General features: G+C 47.4%; 3 protein-coding genes across 8 annotated transcripts in view; all 3 read left to right on the forward strand.

Annotated features, from left to right (window-relative positions):
* Window positions 1-1,916, forward strand: part of NCKAP1L (NCK associated protein 1 like) — a 49,112-nt gene extending 47,196 nt beyond the window's left edge. For both annotated transcript variants that reach the window (XM_050748846.1, XM_050748847.1), the window contains one exon: window positions 1,386-1,916. In XM_050748846.1, the coding sequence (XP_050604803.1) occupies window positions 1,386-1,517 (132 nt within the window). In that variant the 3' untranslated portion in view covers window positions 1,518-1,916. The remainder of the gene's footprint in view (window positions 1-1,385) is intronic.
* The window catches only part of PDE1B (phosphodiesterase 1B), a 292,990-nt gene that overhangs the window by 254,897 nt on the left and 14,983 nt on the right, over window positions 1-23,110 (forward strand). The window contains exons 2-3 of one of the 3 annotated variants that reach the window (XM_050748883.1): window positions 8,427-8,598; window positions 8,686-8,811. In XM_050748883.1, the coding sequence (XP_050604840.1) occupies window positions 8,699-8,811 (113 nt within the window). In that variant the 5' untranslated portion in view covers window positions 8,427-8,598; window positions 8,686-8,698. Of the gene's footprint in view, window positions 1-8,426; window positions 8,599-8,685; window positions 8,812-19,489; window positions 20,462-22,239; window positions 22,387-23,110 lie in introns of those variants that run through there. The other 2 variants (XM_050748882.1, XM_050748881.1) reach the window with 2 other exon arrangements.
* The window catches only part of BLOC1S1 (biogenesis of lysosomal organelles complex 1 subunit 1), a 1,086,347-nt gene continuing 1,066,435 nt past the window's right edge, over window positions 3,199-23,110 (forward strand). The window contains exon 1 of one of the 3 annotated variants that reach the window (XM_050748973.1): window positions 3,199-3,202. The gene's annotated coding sequence lies outside the window, so the exon portion shown is untranslated. Of the gene's footprint in view, window positions 3,203-8,618; window positions 8,623-8,834; window positions 8,839-23,110 lie in introns of those variants that run through there. The other 2 variants (XM_050748986.1, XM_050748979.1) reach the window with 2 other exon arrangements.

Consider the following 23,110-nt stretch of genomic DNA (forward strand, 5'->3'; position numbering starts at 1 on the left):
GTACTTATAAGTCATAGATGAGCAAACTGAGGAATAGGGAGGGAAAGATGACAATCAAGGTCTCCCCTAAAATAGATGGCAGATTTGGGACTAGAACCCAAGTTTCTTGGTCATCACTCTAGGGCTGTTTCCACTCCCGTAAACTTCTGTTACTTGGGAGCCCTGTTATTTTCTTGTGCTTCATGGAGAATAGAAAGTCTTGGGCCAGTGGATTCACTTGAAGTCATTATTCATTTCCCTGTACCTGAGGGTAGCACCTTGGAGAAGACAGCTCATCTCTTTCCCGGCTGAGTGTTTGAAAGTCTTGCCTAGCAAGAAATTCTTTGATATTTAACCTGTCATCAGGGCTACAGTTTTACCAGCAGATTTCCCTTCCTTCAGCCTGCAGTTTCTGCTCTTTTGCAGCTGTTGTGTGTGCATGTGTTTGAGAACAGGAAAATCTTACACATTTTAAAACTTGAAAGGACTTCAGAGAGAGAAACACGTTAGAGTAGATATGGTAGATTCTCTTTCCTTAGTGAATTTTCAGGACTTGGAGTACCAGATATATTGTGGAGAACCCATCTGTGTGAATTGCCAGAGGATATGGGACACCTCTCCAGAGTGTGTTTTTAGTCTCATTACCTCTTGGATAAGGAAGGCACTGAAGGAAATACACCCTGTCCCTTCCTCAGGGATGGGGACCCTCCAGTCCAACACTAGGCTATGCTGCTCTTCATGAACATGCCCTGTCCACCCACCTCCCCTCTTCACCCTCACCCCCACTGTCATTCTTACCCAGGCATCTTGATCTATCTTCCTGCTTGGCTGTGGGGGCTGCTGGGATTACCACAGCATGCGGGCTTCTAATTAAACTAACTAATCATGCCTGCTCCTTTATGCAGCATCCTTACTGTTCCCCAAGCACCGTACTGAGAGAGGGAGGAGACTGAGGCCCAACACAAGAGGACCCGTGTGAATTCCAGGCCCCTCTTCCGTGGCCTGCAGTGGTGTTTGTTCCTCTCGCTGCAAAGCTTTGTAATTAGCACTTTTATACATCTTTACCTGCATCTGTGTGCTGCCCAGCCACATGTGATTTAGCATCCAGACTTGGAGAGAATGAGTTTTGCTGCCACTAGGAAAGTGGTTCTTTCCTGCCTTCTGCTTCTGTGCCCTTCACATAGTCCTGATGAGGGGGTCAGGGTCAATGATAATGGAGCTGAATATGCCACATTGCCTTCCTGGAGCCAAACGAAGTGAGGGAGGAAGAGGGGGGTGTGATTTGGAACCCTGTTCATTTGTAACCTCAGGGCCTCAGAGGGCCTGGGAACTATGCAAAGAGGAACAGGGTATCACAGACAAATGCCCTACCTGAGGTTCTCATCTCTTGGCCCCATCTCTTCCAGGTGGTGGAGGAGTCATCCTTCCTGACCCTGGACATGCTGGAGTCCTGTTTCCCTTATGTCCTGCTTCGAAATGCCTATCGGGAGGTGTCCCGGGCCTTCCACCTAAACCGAGTGCCTGCCAATACCCACTGAAGAGCCCTTCGGACCTTCCTAAACCCTTGCCATAGTGGAAGCTGTGGTCACTTTCTCAAGGGGTGGGAATGGGGTGGGGTCACTAAGAAGAGGGTCAGAAGCCAGAGTTGATGAACAGATCTGTGGAAGAACAATCCAGGGCTGAGAAATCGTAGAGCAGTGAGGCAGGCTGGGGGCATGGAGGACAGTTTATGGAAAAAGTTAGGGTGTGGGGCCACTTGTGTGAATTTTACAATGAAAAAAGGAGTAATGTACAAGTATATTTTCTATCTTCTGGTGACTTGAGCTTGAGCTCTGACAGGCATGGGCCTCTCCGACCTTCATCACTATTCTTAGGATAATGCTGGCAGGCAGAGATGATCAATCATCATATTAAACCATAATGAGCTTATAATCCTCCCACTGGAGTTGCTATTGTCTCCTGCACATTCATTAGGACCATTATCTTCTCTCTTCGTTTTTCAAATGTGTTCAGCAAACATTCAGCCTGCCCCGACTGCAGAGTAGCAGCAAAGGAGCCCCTCTTTTCCTTTGTGGGGCTCTTCGAGGAGTCACTGGGTCTCTTCCTTTGCCCCCAGCTTGACTGCATTTCCTACTGGGGCAAGGAGGAAGTGCCCTTCAGAGATGTTCACTGCCCACCTGCTCTACTACATTGTTACAAGTTCTTTCTTGCTTTAACCCCTCCTGCTTTGATATCTCCACAACCCAGAGCAGAGGGTCAGGTAGTCTTCGTCAATTCTAGGTCACATGACAACTGATTGGACCAGACTCAGGTGGGGTTTCCGTCCTGTACCCTTTGCGGGTACTCTGCCTTTTTTTGGGAGGGACTAATTTAACCCCCAAATCCTTTTGTCAGCCTGGGTACAGCTGTTGCTCCAGACAGGGATTTCTCTTCTGGATCTTGAATTTCACAGGCCTCATTAGGCTGTATGGCCCTGAGAGTGGGTATCCTTGAGGGAGTACAAGCTGTTTTAACTTAGCCCTTTTCTGCGCTAATTAGAATTTCAAGTGTCACAGAGCCTGGGGCATTCAAGATAGCACTAAACTAGGTTTACTTAACTCCTTGGCAGGAAATAGTGGCCCCCATGCATCACTTCTGTGCACCCACTGCCAGGAAGAAGTGGAGAAACAGATCATGTATGTCACAGGTCTAGAGTGGTTGGAATTGATAAATATAATTAGCTAGTTGATTAATTAGGGTCATGTCCATACTTTCATGATGAAAGGGAAGCAATTGTTGGTTTTCAGCAAAAACCATTCAGACTTCATTAAGCCTATTTGATAGCTATTTTGGGGTTTTGTACACGTGTTTGCTTTTTATTTCTTGAGACCCATGCTTAGTCAATACTTTCTTAACTTGGCACCCATAATCAGCACACAAATTTTTCTTAGCAACAATTGTCTGCTCTTTAGGATGGAAGCGATAGAGAATCCTGCTTCGTGGATCAGCTAATCCTCCTTCCTTGCTATGGGAAGGACCTTATGTTTTAAAGGGTGATTCAGTGTCAGTCTTGTGAGACTGAGAGTAAAGTTGATGAGGAAGAGAAGGCTCAGAAGTATCTGAACAACTACTCTATATGCTTATATTTTTCTGCTTCAGGGGATAGAGATCCTTCCTCCATCTGCATGTAGAACTGCTTAAGAGGAGCCTCCCAGAGGACAGCAAGACAAGTTGCTGCAGGGGGATGTAGGGCAGACAGAACTCCTTTTTTTAAAACTGAAAATTTTATTGAGATAGTTAATCCACCTGCGCTTGTAAGAAATAATACAGAGAAATTCTGTTTTCCTTTACGCAGTTTCCCTGAATGGTAACATCTAGCAAAACTATAGTACACTGCCACAACCAGGATCACTGACATTGATATAATCTACTGATCTTGTTCAGATTTCTTTCCCCAGTTTTGCTTATGTTCATTTCTGTGTGTGTGTGCACATGTGTGTGTTATCTATTTCTATACAGCTTTATCACGTGCAGGTTTGTGTGTCTGCCACTACAGTCAAGATACAGAACAGGCCAGGTGCAGTGGCTCATGCCTGTAATCCCATCTCTTTGGGAGGCCAAGGCAGGTGCATCACCTGAGGTCAGGGGTTTGAGAGCAGCCTGGCCAACATAGTGAAACACCGTCTCTACTAAAAATATAAAAACTAGCCGGGTGTGGTGGCGCGTGCCTGTAGTCCCACTACTCAGGAGGCTGAGGCAGGAGAATCACTTGATCCCGGGAGGTGGAGGTTGCAGTAAGCCGAGATCCTGCCACAGCACTCCAGGCTGGGTGACAGAGCGAGACTCTGTCTCAAAAAATAAATAATAATTTTAAAAAAGATACAGAACAGTTCCATTACCACAAGGATCCCTCGTATTGCTCTTTTATAGCCATGCCTGCTTCCCCTCCTACAACCCCCTTCCCCATCTCTAGCCCCTGGTAACACAGATATATTCTCTATTTCTAAAATTTTGTAATTTGATATATCTTTTTGTAAACATATAATTATACACACATATTTCCCTACCACTTATACTTTTTCAAAGTGCTTTGACATCCTTATAGCAATTCTGCAAGGTAGCCAGGGAAGGCTTTCCTATTTCAGGTCAGAAAACAGATTTAGAAATATTAAATGACTGAATGAAGGTCACATGTTTAGCAGTAGAACTAGAACTGGGACCCAAGTCTGATGTTCAGTCCTAGACCTTTTCCACCTGCCTGGTCTGCCTCTTCACAAGGGAAGACTTGGTTTTTAGAATCCAGAGACCTTAGAAGGAGCAAATTGGAGAAGGTGAGGACATGATGGCCTTTACCACTGGAAGCAAAAAGTGAATGTCTAGAGGTGAAGGGACAGAGAAGTAACAGGACCCATCAGTATTTCAGGCAATTTGCTTCCTTTACCAGGAGCATCTCTGTCCTCTTACAACCTGGGACACAATAAGTTGTTTCCCACACAATAAGTTGTATCTCAGTTGTAAGTTTGCTTTACTTAGGCCCAAAGGAAGTAAAGAATGGATATCAGAAATCTCACCCCATTTGTTTTGTCTTACAGGCACAGAGTAGGTTCTAGCCTCAGCATTTTCATTAATGCAGTGCTTTCATTAAAATCTCCATTAACTTGTTTGCAGCAATAAGATGGAATTATCCCTCCCACAAGGCCTGGGGCAAGATACTTGCAGAGGTGCTCCCTTTTGTTTGGACAGTAGAAACACTGCCTGCCACGGTGTTCAATCCAGTTGGCAGGTGGGCAAACTTCAAAGTGCAGAAGAGCTGAGTGTGGTGGCTCACCCCTGTAATCCCAGCACTTTGGGAGGCAGGCGGATTGCTTGAACTCAGGAGTTTGAGACCACTCTGGGCAACATAGTGAAACCCTGTCTCTACAAAAATACAAAAAATTAGCTGGGCATGGTGGCTGTTGCCTGTAATCCCAACAGTCTGAGAGGCCGAGGTCAGTGGATCCCTTGAGCTCAGGAGGTTGAGACCAGCCTGGCCAACATGGCGAACTCCGTCTCTATAAAATAATGCAAAAACTAGCTGGGCCTAGTGGCTCTCGCCTGTAGTCCCAGCTACTTGGAAGACTGAGTTGGGGAGGATCGCTTGAGTCCAGGAGGCAGAGGTTGCAGTGAGCCAAGATGATGCCATTGCACTCCAGTCTGGGCAACAGAGCGAGAGCCTGTCTCAAAAAAAAAAAAAAAAAAAAAACCCAAGGTGCAGAAGGTCCAGGGCCTGGCCAAAGGGATGATGCCCTGAAGCACTTTGCTTTGCAGGAAGGGAACAACTGTGCTGTGAACACCAGGGTCCAGGAGGGAGGAGGTCTCAGCTACGGACAAGGCTTCCTTCACCTTAGGTCCTCATACTTATATCAGTTCTTCTCCAACAAAGTTTGACTTTGAGAAGAAGCTGGCACATGGCTGAAATGCACTCACGCGGTTGGGGGAAGAGTGTTCTTCCAGTCCTCCTCCCCACAGGGCCTCCCGCTTCTCCTAAGTACCTGTCATCAAAGGAGATGAAGATGAATCCCCCTTCAGCCCCCACACCTCAATGAGTTGTCAAGTACTCTCCCTCCCACTTGAATAGGAAGCAGGAGCAGCAGGCCAGGTTGCAGGTTGAGGAAGTCAGAAGTTAACTTGAGCTGAGTTTGCAGCTCTGGAGAGATTGAGGAGCAGACTTTTCTCTTGTCACTTTGGAAGGAGAGGATTGTGAGGCTGCCCCTTTAAATAGCACTCCCGTAGGAGGCAGATCACATCCATCCGTCACCTGCTGCCAAAGCATCATTTTTGGTCTCTATCAAACTCAAAGCTTGTTGGAAAGGATTGTGGGGTTAGGGGAGTGAGGAGGCAGAGCCTCCTAGGGGTAGGGGGCAGTTTAGAAGCTGAAAAGGAGAGGAATGAGAAGGAGCCTGGGAATGGTGGGGGTTGGGGACAAAAGGAAAAGACAGGGAGAGAACAGTTGTCTTTTGAACCTCGGAGTGGAACAAGTATACCCTATTCTTATCTCTTTAGGGATGCAGCAAGGCAGAAATGGGATTGTATTGCAACAAGAGGAATGAGGTTGAGACTAAACACTAGGACTGGTGACTAAAGAAAGTGAAAGAGAGCCACAGAGCGAAAAAGGCTCGTAGACTTGGCTCTGGTTTTATCACTTACTCTCTGTGGGACTGTATAATTTTCCTGGGTTAGTTTAGTTAGTTCTCATTTATTTTTATTTTTGCTTTTTCCATCAAACTGTATTGTCTATGAAGTTTTCCCATTTATTAAATGAAGGGGATTAGAGTAGATGAACTCTAATGTCTCTTTCATGAATAACTTTGTGTGTGTGTGTGTGTGTGTGTGTGTGTGTGAGAATTAGCCTTAAAATAAGTCAGAAGCAGGGGGTCTTGGGAAAGCAGGATGTGCCACTGTGTTAACAAGAAATGTTGAGAGATCCCTGTGGATGTACATCTTGCCTCTTTCCCACCTGTTCTAGTTTAAAGACCTGCCTAAATTTGGAGACTCCTTAGTTCTAATCCTAATTTACTAATTAGAACTCTTTAGCACCATCCTAATTTGCAATTCTTTTGTAGTTTCCAGCCCATTTCATTTTCAGTTGATAAGGAGGAGATTACTCCCAAATTTTCAGAAATGGGCTGTGTAGTAGGAGTGTGACTAGGGTCTCAGATGCAGCCAGTTTTGGCTGGGTCTGTTCTTCCAGCAAGAAGGGAAAAGAGGGATGTGTGCTAAAGGTAGATGGACAGAGGGTGAGAAGTCCCATTATTCTTTCCACTTTTTTCTCCATCTCTGACTCTGCCATCTTTTTCTGCCTCTGTACTTTCTGGGAGCTGGTTCTGCTGATACTTCTGCTGAATCTAAATGCTGACCTAACTTGGCAATTCTTTTATGTTAGGAGTCTTAGCTGTGACAGTCCATCTGCTTCTTCGCCCTTCCATTTCACTTCTTTTCTCCTTCTTTGACTGGGAGAGGGGGAGCCTCCACTCAGCATTTAGAACAGAGTAAATACCTTCTCCTGATCACTCCTCCTTCCAACCTCCAGAATTTTTTTGAAATTAAATTTCACATTCTGGGATCCTGGATTAGTGGCCTGTTTTGGATTCAGCAGTTACTGAATATATCTCCACTTTCTGTTGACATAGGAGTTTCCCCAGTGCCAAAGCCAGTGGTCATTAAGGGGGAGAACAATATTGAGCAAGAGAGGTGGTTCCTGCAAGAGTCCTAGGTAGGACTCGGTTGGATGGAGGAGGCTTTGCCCTTTTACAAGGTCTTGAGTTCAAACTCCAGTTCACTCCTTCCACAAATGGTTATTAATCAGCTAGGTTGTTTTGTGCTGGGCCTTTAGCTCCTAGATTTCTTTCTCTGAAGACGGAACAGAAGAAATGAGCTGGAAGTGCTTCAGGAGGGGTTTTGATATCAGGAATGCTTTCCTGGCTGTGTAGAGTTATTACCTAGTCAAAGCAGATGTTAGGCCGGGCGCAGTGGCTCACACCTGTAATCCCACCACTTTGGGAGGCCGAGGCTGGCAGATCACGAGGTTAGGAGTTCAAGACCAGCCTGGCCAATATGGTGAAACCCCATCTCTACTAAAAAATACAAAAGTTAGCCAGCGTGGTGGCCTGCACCTGTAGTCCCAGCTACTGGGGAGGCTGAGGCAGGAGAATTGCAGGAACTGGGGAGGCGGAGGTTGCAGTGAGCTGAGATTGCGCCACTGCACTCCAGCCTGGGTTACAGAGACGCCTTCTAAAAAAAAAAAAAAAAAAAAAAAAAGGAAGATGTGGTGCTGCCTGCTCTGGAGAGCTTTGAACTTCGAAGAAATTCCTATATACTAGGCAGGCAGGTAGAAGCACCATTGGGAAGGCCACAGTCTTGGAGAAAGGTGGGGAAGATCAAGCTGAGGGACCTGAGGCCAAGCGTGGGATGCCATCACAGCTCACGGCACACCCTGAACTTTTCCAAGACAGGAGCACAGGTGGGGTCTGCTCTGACTGGGTTCCGAGTCCAGGTCTAGCCGGGAAAGATGTGTGCTCATCCCCTACCCCGCCCTCACACATGGGACACGCAGGCAGCTAGGCACACGTGGATACATGGAACCACACGCACATACACACAGAAACTCAAAACACACGGAGAGAACCCACACAACCACCCACACCGAAGTCCTGCCCGCCGCCTCCGCTGCACTCTGTAAACACGCACTCACATCCGCCAGTACAGGGCACACGCAGCCACTCGTCCCCGGCGCCTGTGTGCGTGCGCTCGCCCTTGGGTGCTTCTGTCTGTGTGTGCCCCCGGCTTCCAATCGTTCCTTTGGGAGGGGGAGGAGTGGCTGCGAGGAGTGAGAGACTGGCGGGCAGGCTGAGGAGAAGGGAGGGAGAGCAGAGGGAGGGGGGAACCCGGCCGGGGGAGGAGGAGAGAGGCAAGGAGGCGGCTCTGGCAGCGCGCGGCGGCGGCGGCGGTAGCGGCAGCAGCAGCAGCGGCGGTGCGGAGAGCTTGGACTGGGAGCCCAAAGCTCGGCTGGGCAGCGGGAGAGGAGGAGCCGCAGGAGCTGCAGCTCTGCCAGCTCGGGCCGAGCCTAGAGACACCGGCCTGGCTGGTCCACGCCAGCCGCAGGTGGGAAGGGCCTGGGATGGGGGGTGAGGGTCTCTTGGCTGGGGCTGAAGCTGAGCTGAGATGCTGTCTCCTCTCTCTGTTCCGTAGACCGTGGCTGAGCATGGAGCTGTCCCCCCGCAGTCCTCCAGAGATGCTGGAGGAGTCGGATTGCCCGTCACCCCTGGAGCTGAAGTCAGCTCCCAGCAAGAAGATGTGGATTAAGCTTCGGTCTCTGTAAGTCACCGGCCCGGGAATGGGGGGAAGGGACCTTAGGGAGCCTGAGCGGGAGGAGGAGGGGGGATAACTGGAGCGGGGCTGTGGGCTGGTAGATTCTCTTTGGCACACATGTTGGCAGGTGCGAGGAAGCACGGCCCTGACACGCATGGCCAGGCCACATGTGCAAGGCATGTGCCGAGCAAGCCGGCCGGTTGGAGCGGGTTTAGGAGTTGCAAAGCTAACGATGTGCCTGTGCCTGTGGACCCCAGGCTGACACGCAGCGCTTAGAGGCAGCACAGTATATGCAGTGTGGCAGGGCTGCAGGAGGGCAGCAGAGGTGCCAGGCTGACTCACACGTATCCATGTGCAGAGTTGTGCAGATGTGAGCCACATGACATGTGTGTGCATGAGTGACCGTGGGTCACAGAGGTATGTGGAGTGATTGCACACAGCTGTAAATCCACTGCATGGGAATACTTGTGCCAACCTGTGGGTCATATGTGTCTCAGTTGGGATTGGCAGTTTCTGCCTCCTGCACAGGGAGTGGGGTGGGGGGCACCCCATGTCTGAGCTGCTCATCTCTTGGGACCTGGAAACTTGTCCCAATGATGAGGGGACCCACCTGGAATCTGGAGGGGGCTTGGAGCCCCTACCTGGAAGCTGAAGGAGGTGATGATGGTGAAGAAATATTGATTGACAAAGGCAAGGTAACTGGCTTAATCAAAGCCTTTTTGTTTATATAGGGTCTTCTGGGATCTCCAAGCACATTTGGGCATCTTTTCCTATTGTTGCAGTACGAGGGCATGTGGGGAGGAATAAATGGGAGAAGGAAGAACTCAGGTATCTCATACTCCAGTCCCAGGGGAGGAAAGGAACTTTTCCCCTGCTCCTTAGAAAAAAAAGAGGATTGGGTCAAAGACAAGCCATGCACCATGTTTATCTCCCAGTCAGCTGCTGTCATTGGGAAATCTCCGCAGTCTGTTGATTCTTAATCAGGGAACAAGAGAAGATGTCCCTCTCTCTCAGATGAATACATGGCCCCAGGAAAGAGGAAACAGATAGGAGACTATGGATGTTTAGAGAGGAAACACAGTAAACATAGCCCTGAACCCAGTTCCTCCCCAATATTCTCCATAGTGAGCACCGAAGCTTTCTATTTCTGGGTTCTGGGAGAGGGAGAGATGCGGGTAGGGGATGGATAGATGCTTATGTTGTATTGTCCCTTAAATACTTCACCTATGGTGATAAGATGACACCTTTCTGTGGCAGGTGGGTCTGATTTATACACTAGCTACTTGGAGAGGCCTTAGGGAGAACTGAGGCATAGTGGGCAACAAGGCTTGGAATCCAAATGTACTTCTCAGTCCCCCTCCTTGGCTGCCTCTGGCCAATCCAATTTGCTGGGCTCTATGAAGCGCAGCCTTGGAATGAGTTCTGGGATGAAGAAATGGAAAACCAGATTGAATTGATTTTTGTTGGGAGGAGCACTGTGTGATGCTTTTGTTCGGAGGAGCACTGTGTGATTCTTGATAGAAAAATGACGCTCTGTTAATGGCAAATGAGCTGGGGAAAGGGAAAGTAAGGAAGTAGTTGGAAGGTGAAGAAGGGCCCCAGGTCCATAAATGGGAGAATTCAGGATGGTTCCCCTAACATTAGTGGCTCGTCATACTAACCTTGCCTCTATTCCAGGTAACAGGGCCCTGCAAAAGAGTGGGTGTTACTAGATTCACTATCTCCCACACATTTCTAACTAAAAGCCTTTCCTGAAGATGAATTGTTGTTTCTTCCTTTAGTGTGAGAAGTGCTCAGTGGTGAGAGAAGAGGATTCCCAGAAGGAGGCATGAAACCTGGGAAGAGAAGGGAGTAGAGGCAGCTGTCCCTCCCATCTCATGCCTTAGCTGAGATGTCCCTACATGAGATTAGGGTGGACAAGGATCCCAATTGTTATTGATTAGATCATTCTGGTCTTCACTCACTTTAGCAGTCTGGTCCTTAGGAATGCTAGCTTTGTACAATAATCTATTTTTACAGGTAAAAAATAAAGCTAGTTACATGGAATATAACTTACCCAAAAAAGTACAGTCTCCTGATTATTAATTGGCAGGGATAGATTCCCAGTCTCACGTCCTTAAAGCAGAGAAAGACCTTGATATCAAGGTAGATCCCAACTTGATCTACGTTCATGGACTACTGGATTTTGCCTTTTTGAATACTGGGGAGGCTTTGACTATCAGATGAAGGGAAATAAAAGGATTTAGGGCTTTGCTGGGTAAGAGGTGGGAGTTTCCCAACTCTCTCAATGGGATGTTTTCTGAAGAGGTGAGAAAGGAAGTGTTCCCCCTTTTAAGTGGAAATAAAGATCCCCCTGCCCCTTTGGTTAAGGTGGAAAGGGGTTGCTAAGTCTGGAAATAGGAAATAGACATGATTTATGTCTTAGGACTGGGTACTGCTTGGAAATGGAAACATGGCATATATACTTGTATGTATTTATCTAACTATCTATCTAGATTCTTCTACTCAACACATCCTATTTTTGCCCCCTTACCTTTTTCATTTCTAATTAGGACATCCAAACTTTCTTCAGAGAGACTAGGCCTGGTGTTTTTGACTCTGGATGAAAAGCCCACACTAATATAATCGTGCAGGGCAATTTTTTTGTTGCGAAGAGCATTCAAGAATTATGTTTCCCACACTAATACCCTGTCAAAAATAAATTCAGAATCTAATCTAGATCATATGAACTGAAGAGAGTCTCTTAACTGTGTGATTTTACCTCTATCTTCAGGACAATTTCCCTAATTAAGCAGACTCCTAAACTGAGGCATAAGAGAGGGTGAAAGAGGCCATCTGGAGACGATGAGTTGGCCAGGATGATTTTCAGCATTTTTAACCCTAAGAGGAAATTTTTAACTTGGCTGCCCACCCTTCTCTGAGATCAGAGGGCTTTAGGGAACGGGAAGAAGACCAGAAGAGGTAGAAATAATTTTCTATGTCTTTTGTGAATCAAGAAAAATGATGAGCAGACATTGGTTTGCCATCCTCAGCTCATTTATTCATCCAACAACTATTTCTTGAGTACCTTCTATGGACCAGGTGGCATGATGGATGCCGAGGATACAGTCAGTGGTGGATGAAACAGACATAGTCCCTGTTCCTACAGAGCTTGTAATCTGCTGAACTCCGTCAAGTGGTGTGGAGAGTTGGGAGGCTCTGTATTCCCTGTTTTGCTACACCCACCCAACTGATGAAATTCTACCACTCTGGGTTTCTGCCTCATTTTTTTCTTTAGGGGGTTATATACATAGGAAAAGCATAAATATGCATTCTCTTTTTCTCAGGATAGTACAAACATCACTCTCTTTTCTCTGCTCCGGTTTCTCTTGGAATTTTACATTTTACAGATAGAACTTCCCCCTTCCTTTGGGACAGTATAGACATAGTCCCTTTCTCTTCTTCTTTCCCCACATGGTGCACACTTAGGACCCTCAAAGTCTAGGCTCAATGTTCTATGCTGTGGTTCAAGGTCATTATAGATGAGCTGGAGCAGGGACCCCACTGGGGATTATTTTTGCTTATCTTTGTTTCATCAGAGTCTAATGTGATACCTTGAACATAATAGGCACTCAATAAATGCTGTTAAATAAAGGAATGAACAAATGAAATAGTGAATATATGTACATATGTCACGAGGTCCAGTTCTGTCTCTGATTCTGTGGTGCGTGTATACCTCCGTGTTTGTTGAGTGGCGGGGGGAGGAGTAGGAAATGGAGGTGGAGGAAAGGGAGATGATGATGATGTTGTTTTTTTGAGAGTGATGCTTAAAAGATATGGGGTTTAGAGACCTCAGGACAGAGCCTGGAACTGAAGGAGTTACAGAGAGGATCCAGAAACTGTGGCGTTTGGATTGTGTGAGATATGTTAGGATGAAGTTGTGAATGCCTGCCTGACACGTATACATATGTGTTTGGGTAAAGGTTGATAGGTATGCTGGGAACAGAGCTCCATGAAGATGTGTCTGTTTTTATAAGTGGCGTGTGTAACAATAAATGTGTTGGGAAGGTGTGCACTTACCTGAATACCTGAAATTGTCCTAGTTATGAGATGATGTATGTGTGTATGTAGGTAATGGGATAATACCTACGTGTGATCTTGTGTATGTATTTGTGACACTCAGATTTTTTGACATTCCTGGGGAGATCCAGTGGATGGGAGGAAGAAGCTGAGGCTGGATGCCTCATTGATTTAACCCTGCCTTTTGCCCTCTTTTTGTATATGCCCCATGGAGTGATCTTCTATGGCTCTTACCAGTTTTGAATATCATGCTGCCATTTTCCTTTTTCTGTCTATGGATGTGGAGCTGCTGTGAAGATTGCAGCATAAACTATGGTTCCCTGGACCTCTGGAGAAAAAGGAGTGTCATTTTTCTCATGCCTTGGTAGGGATAGTTTTTAGTGCTGTCCTCACTGGATTAGTCCTTCCTTCTCTGCTTCCAGCCATGGCAAAGGGAATCTCTCCTTCCTCTGTTTCATACTGCACTTTTCCATCAAATGTCTTCTGTCTCTATTTCCTCCATCAACTTTCTCTTGAATGAGGACTGTGTGGTATCTCTGGGAAGGTAGAGGGTAGAAAATTCCTGCCTTAAGTTGAAGGGAAGGTACAGAGGTAGGGGATCAAATTCAGCCCCAAGGAAGAACTTGATAAATCTCTGGTCAGGATAGGTGGCTGGAGGGAGGGAAACAGGGAGGCAGAGTGGTGGTAGTAGAAGGGCATGGGGAATAATGGGAGACTTGAGTTCGAGTTCACATTCTGTTCTAACAATTACAACTATGTACTCTTTAAGTCACATAGTCTCTCTGAGTCTCAGTTCTTCATTTAATATCATCATGTAAAAGTAACTTTTAAATGATAAAGACTGAAGGTCTTTTTCAGCATGGAAGAGCTTGTTTTGTGAAGAGGCAGGGGAATGGGAATGGATGGGCAACTATTGGCTGGGATGAGGGAGACAAAGATTCAAGAGGTAGGAATATGAATTACCTAATAGGTTTGAGCTGTGATTGAAGGAGTTTTGTTGATGGTTATCTGGAAGGAGAGAAGGCACGTGTCTGAGCTTAGAGACCAGAAGGATAGGTGGGGCTAGAGGAGGGCAATATTATGAAGGATGTGGGCCACTGAGGTCAAAAGAAAGGAGAGGAACTTCCTCCTTATCATCTTTTCCCGATGGTGAAACTGGAAGTGGATGGAGCAATTGCAGTTCTGAGACATGGCGAGCATGGAAAGCCTAGGGGCTGCCATAGGTGGGTTCTATGAACATTGGGGAATTCCCTTCTGACATTTATCCCAAGTCCCTAGGCTTGAGGGTATTATCAGGTATACCACATCCTATTTTAGAAAATTACTGAAGTCTCTTAGAATCCAAACATCACTCTGCTTGTCCAGGAGCCTCAGGAAGTGATTTGAAAAAAGACAGAGGATTCCACATTTGAGGTTGCATCTACCACTTTTGCCCAGAGGAAGGTGAAGGAGGTTGGGGATGCATGGGACTAGAAGGCCAGGTGAGATGCTCAGCAGGAAAGAAGCGTGCACATCTATAACTACACCCTGCCAGGGAGTTCCTGAAATCAAAGCAATGGTAGCCTCCCTATCTTCCAGATTCCACCGACCTTTAAAAAAAATCTTTCTGCCACCTTCAGACTGGGATGGAGGAGCAGAAAACCTTGAAAACAGGTCTTCCCTCTCTTTTTGTCTTTAAAGGAATTCTTGAGGATTTGTGTCCAACTCCTCTGCTCTCTCTTATTTTCTCTTCTCTGATTCTTCTATCTTCTCCTTTGCCTCATCTTTCTCTGGGTTCTCTTTTGCTGTGAGGCTCCCTTTTGCTCTTCTCCCTTGTCCCACTTCCTCTCTCTGTCCCATTCCCTTTGACTTACCTTTTCACTCTTGCCATCAGTACTTCTCCCTCATCTTGGCTAGGGGTCAGAAAATCCCTGTGGCTCCCTCATCTCACTGAGGGGTTGCTGTGGTAATGGTACAGGATAAGCTTGCTATAGGTGCCCTCTGGGGCCTTATGAGTCCAGTCCCGATTCCTGTCTTCTGCAAGGTGTGTCTTTTGCCTTCTCAGTGACCTCATCCTCCTAGTCCCTCTGGGGAGGAAGCCAAGTAATTGCCTTTGAATCTCAAGGGGCTGATTTTTCTCAGGTATGGAAGTTGAGTAGCTATTTTCCAACTCTCTTCAGGATAGCAGCAGAGAAAGAGGGACAAAACCAGGGCAGCAGGTGGGGTGGAGGTGAGACAACTGGGGAGACTGGAAGTTGTTAGATAATAAAACTGTCCCCTAAGGGAGCAAGACTACATGGTCTAAGAGAACTGTGGGACCATTCCTCCCTTCTTTTGGGAAGGGGCATAGATGGGAATTGAGCAGGGAAAAAAAGGGTGACTGAGAAGGGAAAAGGATAAAATCAACTTGTTATCCATTCAATGCAGGGTGGTCCCTAGTGCCCCTGCTCTTGCCCCTCTGCCCCAGCATCCCCCAGTCCTGCAACTGCTCCTCTCCCCTCAGCTGGGGTTGCCTGTATGGAGCTTATTGCTGTCTGAGAAGAAAACACCAGGTTCAGATTCCACTTCAGCACTCAGACCTGGCAAAAGTGCACTGAGGGAGCTGTGTTGGGGTTTTGGTAGAGAGGAAGGCTTTGTGGGAGAAGGGTCAGGTTGTTTTTGGGGTAAGGCCTGGGGGCATAGGGCATGGAGAAGAGCTAGAAAGGGGGTGCTTCAGGTGGTGCTGTTGGATAGAGCCAGACTTCCAGGTCAGTTGATTCCACAACTGCAGTGAGAAGTCAGATTTGCAAATAATTATGGTGGCTGCAGTGGCAGCCTAAGCTGCCAGCTGGTGTTGGGACCATTTAGGTTGGGAAGGGAGCTTGGCTGGCTGGGGGTTGAGGGCTGGGGGCTGGGTGCTGGTCATAGGGAGAGGCTGAGTGATTCTCTGGCAGGCAGGACCTGGGGGCTAGGGAAGTTTTTCCTTTCATTCCTATTCCTTGGCTTCCCTGCTCCCCTGTTGATCAGCTCTTGCATATCTGCTTGGCACTGTGTCCCTTGTTCTCTCCTCTGTGCCCACCTTGTTTGGAAACTTCTTGTGGCCTGAACTGAGTGAACACACATGCCAACAGTATTGCCAAACTTCCTAAACCGTGAGCATCTCTCTACCAAGCAACTGCTTTAGAAATTCCAATCTGCAAGATACATAATAAACCAAATTGCACTAGATACCTCAAAGACTTCTTGGTCCCTCCTGTTCTCTCCCCTTCTGCTCTTCTTTGAAATGCCAAGAAAATTTGCTGTTGTTTTTAATTGCAGTGAAATAAATTGAAGACAGATATGCCGGAGAACTTCCTGGAAAGTTCATGAAGGTTAGAATGTGGCCTTTTTCTGATAAAGAAAAAAGCTACCCTTCTCCTTTAAGCACTGGGCTAGAGCTGATTTGGGGAAGCAGTGAGCCAGTCAGAAAGGATGAACTCAGGAACTGGGAAATTAAGGCCCAAGCATCCTACTTTCCCAGTGTCTCCAACCCAGTCCCTGAATCTGAGAACCATAAAGGCTACAGAGAAGGAACAATCCCCAGAGATAGTTAGTAAAATCGGGGCAGTGCTGGGACCAGACTCAAATCCTGCTGATCCATAATCTGATGCTGCCCTCATCACACTTGCAGTCAGACTCTTGCCAAGTTTTTAATTTACTTACCCATCCCAGACTACCTTCAACATCTGTTAGGCCCCATGGAAGCAGGGCATCTGCTGGGAACAGCTGTTGAGATGTGGTTTGGAGGGCTGGTGGGGTGGTCCATGTGGAGGTGGTTAATGAGCAAAATCAAATGGTGTAGGGAGGGAAAAGAGGGGTGGACAAATGAACCAGAGAAAGAGTTCTGGACTGGGTACTGGGAGCCTCCTCTTCAGTTTGCCTTCCTCTGACCTTCTCACCCACCCCTCCCAATTCCTCCCTCTCTCAAGGGCTGAAGTCTGACGGAAAGGTGACTCATTTGTGTTCTTGGCTGGGAGCTGGGACACCTGGGTTCTTATTGGTCTGGGCTGAGGCTCAAGCTGCTTAGATTATTCCCTTCTTCATGTGATCTGAGTTGTGCTGGGCTGTTGCTAGGAACACCTGTTAGAAACGGCTTCTGGTCAGAAGGCACAGGCACAGGAGGAGTCTGAAAGCAGTCTCTCCCACTTCTTCAGTGTGTTTCCAGCCTCTCTAATGCAGCACCTTTCAAATCTCCTTTCCTTTCCTCCCTGCCCCCTTAATACCTCCTACCTCTTTTCCTTTCTCCACCCTCCTGGTTTCTGTCCTTCCCCCACTGTCTTCCAATCTTCCCCAGGCCCTGCCCCATTCCCTTCCCTCATCCCACCCCCACCCGTAGCTCCTCTGTCCAGTGCTGAGGGCTCTCTCACCACTGCTGCCATGTCAACAGTGCCTCCCAGGATGGCAACCCAGCTTTGCCACCAGGGGGGCTATTTTTATCTGTGGAGCCACCCCCGCCACAATGCCCAGCCAGCTGCCAGAACTGGGGCTGTCTGTATAGCAATGGAAGCCAGAAGCCAGGGGAGTGGGGGAGTGGGAATGCTCGGGTGAGGTGGAGAGCTAGTTGTTCTTGGTTTCTGGAGCTTCGTGCTCTACATGCTCTGCAGCCTCTGCCTCCACTGCCTCACTGGGGCCTCTGGAATAAGAAGCCAGAGAGAAGCCCTAAACCTCCGGAGTGGTGGCATCAGGGAGACTAGAGCTTTCCCACAAACATCCAGGTGCCATTTGAAGCCTGGATGGAAAGTCAGGGGTCCTGGCTGTAAGAGTGGGCATATGGGACTTTGTTTATGAATGACTCAATGAATATTTGCTGAACTAACTAAAGATTTGGACTAAATAATTATCCTTCACATTCATATCCTTCACATTCATTCATATCCTAAACCTTCATTTAGGGTTCCCAAGGTGTTCTCATACCATATCTCATTAGGTCCTTGTGAAAATTCTGTGAAGCATGTATTATTTACCCATTTTACAGACCAGGAAACTGAAGCTCAGTGTGACTTTCCCAAGGTCACACATAGTAATAAAATCTAGGCAAAAGTTTGTGATTTCTTTTTAAATTTAGTTTTTTCTTTTCAACTGAGCTAGCCAGACAAGTCTCCTGATTTTAAACTCATGCCCTCTTTCTATTGGAATTAGATGATTTCCTTGGTTCTTTCAGTTTCTGAGATTTTGGAGCTTTGAAGTCAGCCAGTGAACCCCTTCCCAAGCACCACCCCATTATCCCCACCCACCCCCACCCCTTTTTTCTTACCAGAGACAGAGTCTCCCATCCTTTGTTTCCTACCTCAACCTTATTCTTCACTGCAGGCTGGGCAGGCATTAGAGTTGGGTTCCTTTCTATTTTTAAACTACATTTAAGGGCTAAAGGAAAATCCATACTGGACCCTTTGTTGAGGTCATCACATTTATGTCCTGCCTGCCAGCCAGGTGACAGTCTCCTTAGAGGTAGAGTGTGGGGTATGTGTATATGTGTGGGTAAGTGTTTATGTGTGAAATTTTTGATGGTTGATCACTATCCCTCCTTATTAGGAACAATAAATAATAATAACAGGTTAGGACAAAGTATGCAGCATGCATTCGTGGGCTGAAGTGTTGAGCAGCCATTCGTCCAACCAGCTTTGGTTCTAGTGGGTAAGACAGCAGAGGAATGGACAAGATATGCTCTTCGAGGCTTTTCTGGTCTAAGAAATCTTTACTTTTCATTAGGAGAGTTGAGTTTAGCACTTACTTGGCTAGAGTGGCAGGGTCTGGAGTGAGGGTACAAGATGAGGCAGGGAAGCTGGCCCGGGTTGGAGGTTGTTAGTGTTCCAGGCTGTGCACTGCCATCTGCCCCCACTCCCAGTCCCATCCTGCAACGCAAGCATGTCCACAGAACATGCCAAATGACCTGTCCTCATCTCCCGGGTGGCATTCAGGGGCTCTGACACTGGGTCTAGTCCTTTCTCTCTAAAAACACTCATCAGCTTGTGGCCATTGTGGGGAGGGTGGCGGTGGGACACAGAGAGAAAGAGAGGGATACAGAGAGAGTGAGTTTCTTTCTCCCAAGATCTGCAGCAGCCCTGCTTCACGGCGACCAGGTGTTCACTAGAGAACAGCCTTAAGATATTTGACTTCCACTCCTCTTGTTGAGATCGAAGCCCACTTCCACTTGTCCCAGTACTCGGTGGAGCTGAGAAACAGCGGGTTCCCCAACTTCATTTATTTCTAATTCTTCAAGGCTTTGGCATAATGACAAAGTATTTTAATTTCTTCCTGCTTTTGATGGGTAGGGGTAAAGGGAAAACTTCCTGTCATAAAATCCTAGCTGTTGGCCTGTGTCTTCTCTTTTCCCTTTCTGCTGACATACTCAACTCCATTAGTTCCTTTTCCTCTCTACCACATCACCCCCAGCCAGAGACCTAGATCTAAGAGACTGCAGATCCCCGAACTCTTTTCCCCAACGCGTTGGGCTTCACCCGCCGGCTCTCCCCCTTAGCCCCGCCCAACTCCTCAGCTGACCAATCACGGCCCCAGTGTACATGTATTGGTGATGTCATCTCCTAGCCAATCAGGAGGCGGGCTGGGACTGTGTGCGCACGTCCACTTGGAGCTGCAGCGACTGGGTTCTTCCCTCCCCAACCTTGGCGAAAGCAAAGTCTGAAGGCAGGAGAGGGGGTCCTGGTCCTCAGACCCCTTCTGGGTGCCTCTTTTGGCCCCTCCTGGGCCATCTCGTCGCTTCTCCTTACCTCTGAGCAGGATTGACCTCTCTCTGGTTAATTCATGGGTATTCCCCAATTTCCATTTTACAAATGAGAAAACTGGGGCTGGGGGTGTTAATTTGCCCAACCCCTTGGTTTCTATGAGCGAGTTCTCTTGACTTTCATTCTCTGCTTGTGGGTGGAGGGCCCTTCCCTCCCTGTTGAGCCGGCCTCTGGATAAGGATCCCCTGACACACAGCTTCAGGAAGCCCCTCCCTACAGTTTCTTATCCTCTGTGGGAAGTTCATCCCCCTGTCTTACTTCCATTCTGTGAGGTGGGTTAAAGCTCATTTTGAAGAATGGCCCCAGAAAAAGACCCTGAGAGGGAGCTGAGTCTGCTAAGCTCCTTTTGGGGGTTCTTACAGGACCCCTCCCCCTCACACTACAGACTTCCTCTCTGTGACAGATTCAGGATGGTTCCCTGTTCCTGCACCCTTAAACCTCTTGCTAACCCCCTTTTTCCCAAAGAGGAGCCCCACCTCCTCAGACCAAGAGGCTGGCCTGTGCTATTTCTGTCCTTTCTGGGCTTCTTCTGAGAACAGATTCTTGTTTCCCATCTGATTCAGATGTGAAACTTTTCCCGCAGCCTCCCCTCTCACCCAGTTCCGGTAGGCTGGGTCTCTGCCTCCCCACTCTCTTCTTCCTGCAGCCAGGCCCCTCCCCAAAGTTCTCTCTGGTCAGTCGCTCAGTTCTACTGGGATCTGGAGGAGGAAGGCAGGGGCCAAAGAGGAAGTTATCCCCGCTTAGGGGCCCTGGGGCTCCCGGGGTCAGGATTTTGATGCTGTGAAGCAGGAAACTTTGATTCCCATGGCAAACCCTGTTCCTGTTCAGAGGAGCCACCTTCAGGGCCCCATCCTCAGGTAGGTGTCAGGGATGAGGAGAGGAAGGGGGAGGAGGAAGAGGACAGGTTGCTCATGGATCCACCAGTTGTAGTTTAGTGAAGTGGAGAGATCAAGACCTGACAGTCCCCCATATGTTTTGTGTGTGTGTGTGCGTGCCAACTTCACCTTTTACTCTGTCCATCTTGCCCTTTACCTTATTCTCCTCCCATTTCCATTCCCCCCTCCCTTTTTAAAATTGCTTCTTCTTGACTGTGGCAAGTAACTTATCAGTGTTTCTTCCTTTTCTCTCCTTCCTGACTCCCAACATCCTTAGGACCTCACATCCCTTTGAAATTTAATCTTGTCTTAAGAACCCAAACTGGAAAGACAATTCTTCTCCTGACTACCATCCCCTATCTTATTCTAAAGTCCTTCAGAGTTAGGATCTCCCCAGACCCACTCAAAGTCCTCACCTCACTGTTCTTCTGCAGGAAGTCCTTCTCTGGCTTCCCTGTCCTAAGCCCCCTACTTATGGTGATCTTTTTGGGAATGTGGGTGCTGGAAGAAGAGGCAGGGGACTTTGGAAATCCCCAGAACACCAGCTATGGTGATACAAATAAATGAACTGTAGAAGCTGGAGAAGCTGAGCTCTCCTGAGGTGTTGGGGTTATAACTACCAGAGTCTTTTCCTCCCAATGGCTGCCTGGAGCTAGGAGAGACTGTGGACTTCCAGGAGTCACGATCTGAGGCTTTTCCAATCATGCAGGGACTGAAGGTAAAGCAGAAAGAAGTGGTGGTAGTGAAACGGGCAGGGATGGAGGTCGAAGGAAAGTTGGGGGAAGCTGCCAGTTTTCCTTGGGGCCAGATGAGGACTGGACAGGGTTGAGCATCCTGTTCTACAGGGAAAGACACCTTTCCTGTGCCAGATTCCATGATGGCTGAAACAGAGGGCTTGGATTAAAACTGATGTTGGTGGGATAGAAGGACTTCCTGCAGAAGAAGAGTGAGGTGAGGACTTTGAGTGGTCTGGGGAGATCCTAACTCTAAAGGACTTTAGATTAAGAGAGGACCCTGGCAGGCCAGAAAGTATGGGGTGTGTGTGTGTGGGGAGGGGTTATTTGACTTCAAGAGGGTGCAGTTCAGCAGCTGGATCCTTTCAGCCACTTGAGTCCAGGTCCTCTTCTTACACTTCTCATTTGTCAAATTTATTCTTTGATCTTTTTTTCCCTCCCTCCCCACCTCCTTCTGGTGTCTGGATCATGTTTGGTTCAGATTTCAACAGAAGCTATCCAAGAGCTCCTGGACAAGATCTGTAAGTGAGGGAAGGAGAAACTCCGAGGGAAGTGTGTGCTTGAAGTCAGCCTACAACCTTACTCTTCTCAGGCTCACCGTTATTTTTAGAAACCCTGGCTCAGAAATCTCCATTGTGAGCTCTGGGAGATAGCCTCACACCTGATTAATTTTCCCCTTTCCATTTTATTTATTTAATGAACTTTTACTGAGCACGTTCTGTGTACTCTAAGGATGGAGGCCAAGATAAACAAGTCACTGTCAGCGTCATCAAGACACTCAGTCTCCTATGGGCCAACTGACAGAATTAATTAAGGTTGGACGGGCTGAGACTGTAGAAGCTATGGTGGAATGGGTTCCAGCCTCTCTCTAAGCTAATTGCATGATTAGGCTTGTTCTGCCTTAACAGTTTCATTGTTTGGGGACACGGTTAGGTTCCAATGTAGGTCTTGTAGACCTTGATAACCTGACTGAGATGGATGAGTTGTGTGACCTTAGACAAGTCACTTAACCTCCCTTATAAGGAGCTTGTGAAGATCAAATGAAGTTTGTAATTGTAAAGGAAAGATCATGGCTACTATCTTTCTCCCATTTCCTCTGTTAGGGGGCTTCCTAATTACCAGCCTCAATCCAGACCAACTCAGTCTTCTCCATCTGGACTTGGGAGAGAGAAGGTACTTGTTGGATTTGAAGGGAGTGTGGTGTGAGCTGGGTAGGACCACCATGATTTGATGCTGATCAGTCAATTCCTATTCAAATTACATTTATGGAAACTTTTGGTATGTGCCAGGCCTTTTAATGTATTATATCACTCAGTCCTCTTATTAATAGCCCTGTGAAATGTTTATTATCATCCTTACCATTTTATAGATGAACAAGTTGAGGCTCTAAGATAAACATTCTCAAAGTTTGGTGTATGTTAGAATAATCTGGGGTGTTTTTTAAAAATGCAGATTGGGCTGGGAACTATGGTTCATACCTGTAATCCTAACACTTTGGGAGGCCTCAAGCTGAGGATTGCTTAAGCCCAGGAGCTTGAGGTTACAGTGAGCTATGATCATACCACTCTAGATCTTGTCCAGGAGCTCTTGCATAGCTTCTGTTGAAATCTGTTGAACCAAACATGATCCAGACATCAGAAGGAGGTGGGGAGGGAGGGAAAGGAAGATTAAATAATACATATGACAAGTGAGAAGTCTAAGAAGAGGATCTGGACTAAAGTGGCTGATAGGATCCAGGTGCTGAACTGTACCCTCCTGAAGTCAAATAACACCCCCAACACCTGTACTTGCTGGCCTGGCAGGACCTTCTCTTATTGTAAAGTGTTTTGGAGTTTAGACCTCCCCAGACCCACTCAAAGTCCTCACCTCACTGTTCTTCTGCAGGAAGTCCAGAGTT

The sequence above is a fragment of the Macaca thibetana genome, chromosome 11, assembly GCF_024542745.1.
Source record: "Macaca thibetana thibetana isolate TM-01 chromosome 11, ASM2454274v1, whole genome shotgun sequence".
Classification (NCBI taxonomy): Eukaryota; Metazoa; Chordata; class Mammalia; order Primates; family Cercopithecidae; genus Macaca; species Macaca thibetana.